The 7,595-nt window shown below is 58.6% G+C and overlaps 1 protein-coding gene across 1 annotated transcript; it reads left to right on the forward strand.

Annotated features, from left to right (window-relative positions):
• The first annotated feature begins 3,027 nt into the window (after positions 1-3,027).
• Positions 3,028-7,317, forward strand: SOX12 (SRY-box transcription factor 12). The gene has a single exon (XM_044986111.1). It carries the CDS (start codon positions 3,333-3,335, stop codon positions 4,332-4,334), a length of 1,002 nt encoding a protein of 333 aa, XP_044842046.1. The 5' UTR covers positions 3,028-3,332; the 3' UTR covers positions 4,335-7,317.
• The last annotated feature ends 278 nt before the right edge of the window (positions 7,318-7,595 follow it).

Below are 7,595 nucleotides of genomic sequence, written 5' to 3' on the forward strand. Positions count from 1 at the left end.
GTGGCTGTTGGTCCACTGTGTTCCCACATCTCAACCCTTGTGACTCACTCTGTGGGCTGGGTTGCCAGAGGGTTCCACAGCGGGGCCAACATTAGTGATTTTTTGCATGTTTCGTGACAGCGGGTGTTTTCCTGAAAGACACAGCTCCTGGAGTCAGGTGATTACATGAGACTCTCGGCTGTCATTTTAAAAAAGTCAGTTTCTACTCTTTTGCGGTTGCAGAGGAAAGCTTGACCACACGAACCCCAAAGGCCCAGAACCTCGGAGGCAAAGGCAAAGAACCTAACGCTAAGTCAATTTGAAAGCTCGTGGTTGTTAAGCCAGTCTCGTGACCTTGAGGCCTGACTCATGATTTTGGAATAGCTGGGGCTGGCAATGCTGCTTACACCCATTTTATGCCCCTAAAACTCCAGAGGCCTAAAGCCTCAATATGGACTGAGCTCGTTTCTCAACACGATGCCTAAAAACAAGACGTTCTTAGGCCTCCTACAGGTAAAGGCCAAATCTTGGGGCTGGGCTGGGCAGCGCCTGCAGATGACATCCAACATCTGCACGCTGTGCCTGGGTCCATCCCTGGGCGAAGGAGGGCGGCCAGGGCTGCCAACGGCTTCCAGCAGCCAGGTCTGATCACCACTACTATTGATGCCAGCCTGGTCACATCAGGGCTGGGCCAGGGCTGCCCAAACCCTGGAGGCTCAAGAACAGGAGACAACTGGATTCTGTCCATGCAGTTACAACCTCAGCCTCTAGCTTCCTGGGCTGGGCTGGCTGGGGGAGTGCAACCGGGGCAGCTTACTCCTCCAGAGGGGATCAAACAGACACCAAGGAGATGAATCCTTAGAGCAGGGAACAAAAATGAATGATGGGCAGGGGCGGCTCCAGGCACCAGCACTCCAAGCGCATGCCAGGGGCGGCAAGCCGCGGGGGGAGGCCTGCCGGTTTCCCAGCAGCCCTCCCGCAGGCGCGCCACCGAATCCGCGTTCCCGGCAGGCCTCCCGCAGGTGCGCCGCCGAATCCGTGTTCCCGGCAGGCCTCCCGCAGGTGCACCGCCGAATCCGTGTTCCCGGCAGGCCTCCCGCAGGCGCGCCGCCGAATCCGCGTTCCCGGCAGGCCTCCCGCAGGCGCGCCGCCGAAAGCTGCCTGCCTGCCGTGTTTGGGGCGGCAAAATACATAGAGCCGCCCCTGCTGGTGGGCTAGAAGCAAGAGCATCGTGTGTGGTGGTTACAACACTAGGTTGGGAGTCAGGTGTTCTGGATTCCAGTCCTCACCAATGTTCCCTCGACTTTTTTCCATCCGTGGAATGAATTTTGTTATGTGCACCAATATGGAGGTGAGGTGTGGTGGGGGTGGGGCTGAGGGGTTCAGATTGTGGGAGGAAGCTCAGGGCTGGGGAGAGGGTTGGGCTGTGGGGTTGGGTGAGGGCTCCGGCTGGGGGTGCAGGCTCTGGGGTGCAGCCAGGGATGAGGGGTTCAGGGTGTGGGAGGGAGCTCAGAGCTGGGGCAGAGGGTTGGGGTGCAGGGGGGTGAAGGCTCCAGATGGGGGTGTGGGCTCAGGGGTGGGGCCAGGGATGATGGGTTTGGGGTGCAGGCTGCCCTGGGGCCATGGTGGGGAGAGAGGACCCCCCCCGCCAGCCCTCTCTCCTTGCAGCAGCACCTGGACTGAGGGGGAGAGCGTCTCTCCCTGCCGCGGCCCTTGATAGGTTGCTGCGCGGCCTTAGGTCCTCACTCTGCCAGAGACTCACAGTGTGACCGTGGGCAAGTCACTGCCCTGTTCCGCGCCTCAGTTTCCCCATCTGTAAAATGATGACAGGCCAAGTTCAGCCGTGGTATAACTCACTGGCTGCGGTGACATTACCCCAGCGTGTGTGTCCCCCAGTAAGACCTCCCCCAGAGGGGTGGGGTGGGCCTGCCTGTGGCATGGTTTGTCAAGTGTGCCGAGATCTTCAGCACACGGGAAGCAGCGAGCGCTATGAGTGCGTGTCGGGGCTGAGCGCCCGCTGCTTTGATTGTGCTGAGGGCTGCCCCGCTCGCACCAGGAGACTTACAAGAGACCAGGATGACGTCGCTCTCCCATGCCCCCTGAAACCCCTCTTTGCACCTCGCTCCCCGCCACCGCGCTCCTCTTCCGGGCTGTCTGCCCCAGGCCCCAGAAGGGGTCAGTGCTTTGCCAGCAGAACCCAACTTGCGGTGGCGGGCAGGGACCGGGCGGGTTTCTGATCTCAGGAAAGAGCCACGCCGCGTTAGGAGGAGGAGGCGGCAAGTCGCAAGGAGGGGACGCCAGCGACAACAAGGGCGATTTGCCTGCTTTCTTCTCTCACCTGTTCCCTTCCCCCAGAGCAGGGTCCCGGCGCACAGCGCTGTATAAACAGAGGCTTGGGCATTGCCCGCCAGGCTGCACCATGGATTTGAGGCTCCGTGTCCCCCAGGCCTGTGGCCACGTCCACCCAGATCCCAGGTAAGTGATGTGGGGAGCGGGGAGGGGGGGAAGCAGGAGAAAGTTTGACATTCTCTCTAGCAACCCCTTCCTCGGGGAAAGCCTATTGGGGGATGCAAATCCTTCATTCCTGCCCTGCAACCAATGACGCGCCGGCCTGGGCGGAGCCTCCCATTGACAGAATAAGCACCTGGGTGTTTACACTAGAGGCGTCTGCTGGTGCAGCCCCCAGACTGCACACGAGGGGCGGAGAGCGTCTGGGGGAGCCAGCGCTGGCTGACAGCTCGGCAGAGCTGTACGGGAAGGCACCAGAGAGAGGCGGGGAGGGCGTGCAGGCAGCATGCAGTGCAAGGCATTGGCTCCAGCTGGCGAGCAAGGCAGGCGCTAGGGTGCAGCGAGACAAGGAGCAGGCACAGGGAGGCAACTGCCTGGGAAAGAACAGGAGGAAAGAGCCAGGATTCTTTTTACCGATTGATTTGGTATTGATCCCCTTCCCCCTGCCCTGGGGGGCTCGTGTGCTGCAGGCTGCTGGGACCCCTGCATCGCTCCGGTGCCGTGCCAAGCCGGTGTGTAGCACAAGGAGAGTTAATCTCACAGTCCATTGATTCAGGAGCCAGCCTGCCTTTTGCAAAGGCCGCTTCCCGGCCGGCCGGCCGGCGGAGTGAAACATCTCAGGGAGGCAGGGCAGTTTTTTGTAAAGGTGCCAAGCCGCTTCCATCAATTTCCTCGCCTGCTGCTTTGACGGACTGAGTTAAAAGGGGGCGGACGGGCTGAAGAACCTTCCCCAGCCCTAAGCAAGCAGAAAATTCTTCCTCCTCTCTTCTTCCGGACAATGAAAATAACCCTGACTGGCGTTTAGCATCTGGGAGCAATTCTTCAGCAGCAACAGCAGCAGCAGCATGGTCCAGCAGAGGAACATGAGGAGCCGTGCGATCGAGTCCAAGAGGGAGGTGTGTCCCCAGCTAGCCACCAAAGACTCCCTGCTCCTGAAGGAAGCCGGCACCAAGGGCGAGCCTGCCTGGTGCAAGACGCCGAGTGGCCACATCAAACGGCCCATGAATGCCTTCATGGTGTGGTCGCAGAATGAGAGGCGGAAGATCATGGACCAGTGGCCGGACATGCATAATGCCGAGATCTCCAAGCGCCTGGGCAGGAGGTGGCAGCTCCTACAGGACTCGGAGAAGATCCCCTTCGTCAAGGAGGCGGAGCGCCTGCGGCTCAAGCACATGGCTGACTACCCAGACTATAAGTACCGGCCCAGGAAAAAGGGCAAAATTGGGGCCAGCAAGTCCCGGCCAAGGCTCCCTGTGAAGATAAAACCATCTGTCCTCAGCCGGGTCACCTCCAGCAGAAGGCAGCCTTCCAAGCATGACTCCAGCTGCCAGATGGGAGAGTCCACACTCAAGATGGAAGAGGACCTCCTAGAGGTGCGGCTGTCGGAGACGCCCTCTGAGGACTGCCCGAAGGCACCTGGCAAGGAGTTCTGGCACATGGTCCCTGCCGCGCGGGCGGCTGGGGAGAAAAGGAGCAAGAGGGATGACTCCGTTGAGTCCCACCAGCCGAAGGACCCAGAACCCACCGCGCAGCCCTTCCTGGAGCAGGTGAGCTCCCCAGAGAGCGGGTCCCCCTCCCCGATGTCAACCGCATCCCCGCCCTCCTCCTTCTCCTCCTCTGATGAAGAGCTGGAGGAAGAGCTCTTGGGTGTCCTGCCCGGGAAGGCCCAGCCGAGCGCAGCCTGCGGAGCCCTGGACTGGTCAGTCTTCGACAAAGACCTCGACCTTTTCCCCTTGGGAGTCACCTCTCACTTTGAGTTCCCAGACTATTGCACTCCGGAGGTGACGGAGATGATTGCTGGGGACTGGCTGATGTCCAGCATCTCGGACTTGGTCTTTACGTACTGAGTCCCGCATTCGGCAGGTAACTCTTTTCCACAATCAGGTTGTATCAAAAAACAGGAAGAAAAACCAGCTGTTTACATGCAGGAATCAGGTATTTTGCCTTGAACACATTCAAAGGCAGACACTCCCGATCACCCCATCCCCCGCTGCACACACCCACTTCTCCCAGCTCTAGCACAGTCGCCCTGCTCCAGTCCAGAGCCACGGGGGCTGCAGCTCGGTGGCTGGGCTGGGCCATCACCTTTCATTCCCGAAGCCTTGGGGAGGACGGGGCTTGACACGGCCTTTATTTTGCCATGAAATGTGACTGTCTAATCAGGTTTTCATTGTGAACCTCTCTTCTCCCGTCTCCCCTTCCCCCACCCCTGCTTCCAGCTGCTGCTCAGCTCTGCCGCCATCCATCCCTCCACTGCTGAGAGACACTCCCCCCACTCCATCTCGCTTCTACCCCAGATTTTTCCCTCCTGCCCTCTCTTGCTAGCAGAGGCCACCTGCCCCCTCCCAATGCATTTTCATGCCCCTTTCCTCCTTCCCCGCTCCTTCGCATGGCTGGGAATCACCGGTTTCCTTTGCTTTTATTTCAGTGCATTGTCAAACCTGCCTTCGTTTTTCTCCTCTTCCTTCGAACAGCCCTTGGGAAGAGAGCCCAGCCGGGTCCGCCCATCCCCGGGTTTATAGGGATGCCAGGGACCATGTACAGCTCACGCTCTCCCACCCTTCCAATACCCAGTTTTATTGGGGCTCCGGCGGGACAAGCCTCCGTCCCTGCCTAGTTGCAACGGCGCACGCACGCTCCCCGCAACTCACTTTGGGAAAGAGCGAAGTTGCACGCACGTGATTTGCACGTGGATCCGAGAGGCTGTTCCTCTCTCCAGACGCTCGTGCAGGCAACTACGCCGTGCGGGGAGCCCGTTCCGAGGAAGGACCCTGCTCCCTGTTAATACGAGAGGTGAGCCAAAGGCAGGGAAAGTGGGCACATGTTGCTTCCTTCTGCACCGCACCCTGATTTTAGCACCGAGTGGCTGAGCCCTGAGCCCTGGCATTGCTGGCGATTCGCCCACACCAGCCCAGCGCTGCTCAAAACTCAGGCTCAAGCTCCTGTCTGGTCTCGGCCAGCGGTGCCGGTCTCACCCATGCCCCGTTCTGATGATTTGCCCAGGGTGAGGCGGCTTTGCGGGCAGTGTGCTGCTCCAGGGCTTGCTGGGGAGGGGAAGCCACAGGGAAATCTGCCTTAAGTGACCACCCAAAAGGGACCAACAACAACGGAGCCCGATGCTTGGCTGAGCTGGGTCTGTAACTGAAGGTCGAATAAAACGGTCCTGTATGCTGCATGGGGACGCTTCACAATTCACAGTGCCTGCATCCGTTTGGGGAGCTGGGCCTTAGGGCAGCTTTCCCTGCAGACTAGTGACCTGGGGCTTCCTGGCAGGGAATGCCCTGGTTGAAGGGCTCTTTGGCTCGGTTTTTCCTTGCCTTTGCTAATGTCTCCTTCCTGCAGTAAAACCGCCTCCTCCTGCTGCTGCCTGGAAACATATGGCTGCAATGGCAGGCTCGGATTTAAAGGCACAGTACAATGCTGCAGAAGGAAGGAACCTTTCTGCCCAGGTATGAATGTGCTTTGTTTGGTGGCCCTAGAAAGGGCACGAGCTGCTCCCTGGCCACAACCTGAGATTGAGGGGTGGTGCTGCAGGAAGCGGGTCCCCGAGCAAGATGAAATCCCAGTTGGCTGGAAAGGGTGAGGGGGCGGGGCAGGTCTGAGATCGCACTGTCCTGTTGATGGCTTGGGATGTGACTTAGTCCTGAAGACACCCCACAGCTATCCGCCTTCGGCTCGCCAGGGAACTCTTGCTTTACGCAGCTTCTGAGGTCTCCTCTGCCCTGGATCCCACCCCCCAGTGAGGCAGCCCCTCGGACATCTCTCAGGAAGGGGAGCACCCTGAACGTAGGCATGCTGGGGTGCCGTGTTGCCGCAGAAATCGGGGCAGGGCTTGTCCCCTTGTTTCTCAGCAGCTCTGCCTCACCTGTCCTGGGCTCCTAGGGCTGTTTCTCAGGTGGCCGCTTGACTCTAGGTGAGAATTCCCCAGTTCCCACAGCTGGAAGGATTTCCATTCAGACTCGGCCAAAGCTCAGAGTCTGGAATTGTTCGGGTATGAATGGGATCTCCTTCACTAGGAAACTGTCTAGCCGTATGAAACAACATGATTCAAAAAGTCCAGGCTCTTAACGCCGGCATGATCTTCAGAGATGCCAAGCACCTACCACCTCCGCTGGGAGCTATGGGTGAGTGGTGCCTCTGAAAATCAGGTCCTGTGCAGGGCCTCATGTAGATCACTGTTGGCTTTTGAGTCAAACCGCGATCCCAAACCGCGATCTAAGTGGCTTTAGTTTAAATGGCCCAGATGTTAGACTTTGAACGGGGACAAGTGGGCGTGTACAGGAAGTCCTTTCCCAAGGACATTCCAACCCCCTATTCCCCAGCTGATCAGCTGAGCTCTCGGGATACGTTTGAGAAATATTATAGATGTGTGTGTGTGTAGATATGGATTCAAATTTATAAACTAGGTTTAAAGAGCACTGAGACCATAATGCAAATATGCAAAAAGCAAGGGATCCTTCCTGAGCAAAACAAATGTTTCCCACATCAGCCTCACCTTTCCTTCTCCGGCACCAAGGCGTGCAAGCCGTTAAAATACAATGCCGTGAACAGACCTTAGCAAACCAAATAAACCCATGGAAATCCACACGAATTACAGATGGTCCCCGAGATCCCCTGCTCAAGGCAGCCCATTCACCTGCAGTGGCATGTGGACACTACAGCCCATCTGCGTCACTCAGCCTCTAATGCAGAGCTCTTCCCCCGCAGCTTCCTTCCCCCCAGGCAGAGGCCAGACAGGCCCATTGTAATGAAAACCCCACCCCCCTTCCCTTCCCAGCAGGGCCCCTATGCAGAGGAGGGCCAGCCTTTAAAGGACCTGGGGAGACTGGCCGTCCCATCACTTCTGATCCTCAGGAATCCAGCCGCTGAAGTGCCCTCCACACATGCTGGCTGCAGGAGGGTCTGAGCCCTCCAGCACTTTCCAGGACACCCAGAGCCCTTTAGGATCTAGGTGCCTTCTTGGAATTTGTCTCTTTTCTTGCGCTGCATCCAAGCAAGGCATGAGACAACCTTGGTGGTGACTCCTCTGCCCAGGAGTGGCAGCCCCCGGGCGCGCCCTGCTGCCTGCAGGGCCCTATGCTGGGCTGAGTCCGAGGCGGTCGGGTCTT

This window comes from Mauremys mutica, chromosome 13, assembly GCF_020497125.1.
Source record: "Mauremys mutica isolate MM-2020 ecotype Southern chromosome 13, ASM2049712v1, whole genome shotgun sequence".
NCBI classification, from domain to species: domain Eukaryota; kingdom Metazoa; phylum Chordata; order Testudines; family Geoemydidae; genus Mauremys; species Mauremys mutica.

Coding starts and splice junctions, on each gene's coding strand:
- SOX12 (XM_044986111.1), top strand. CDS start 3,333: ATGGTCCAGCAGAGGAACATGAGGAGCCGTGCGATCGAGTCCAAGAGG.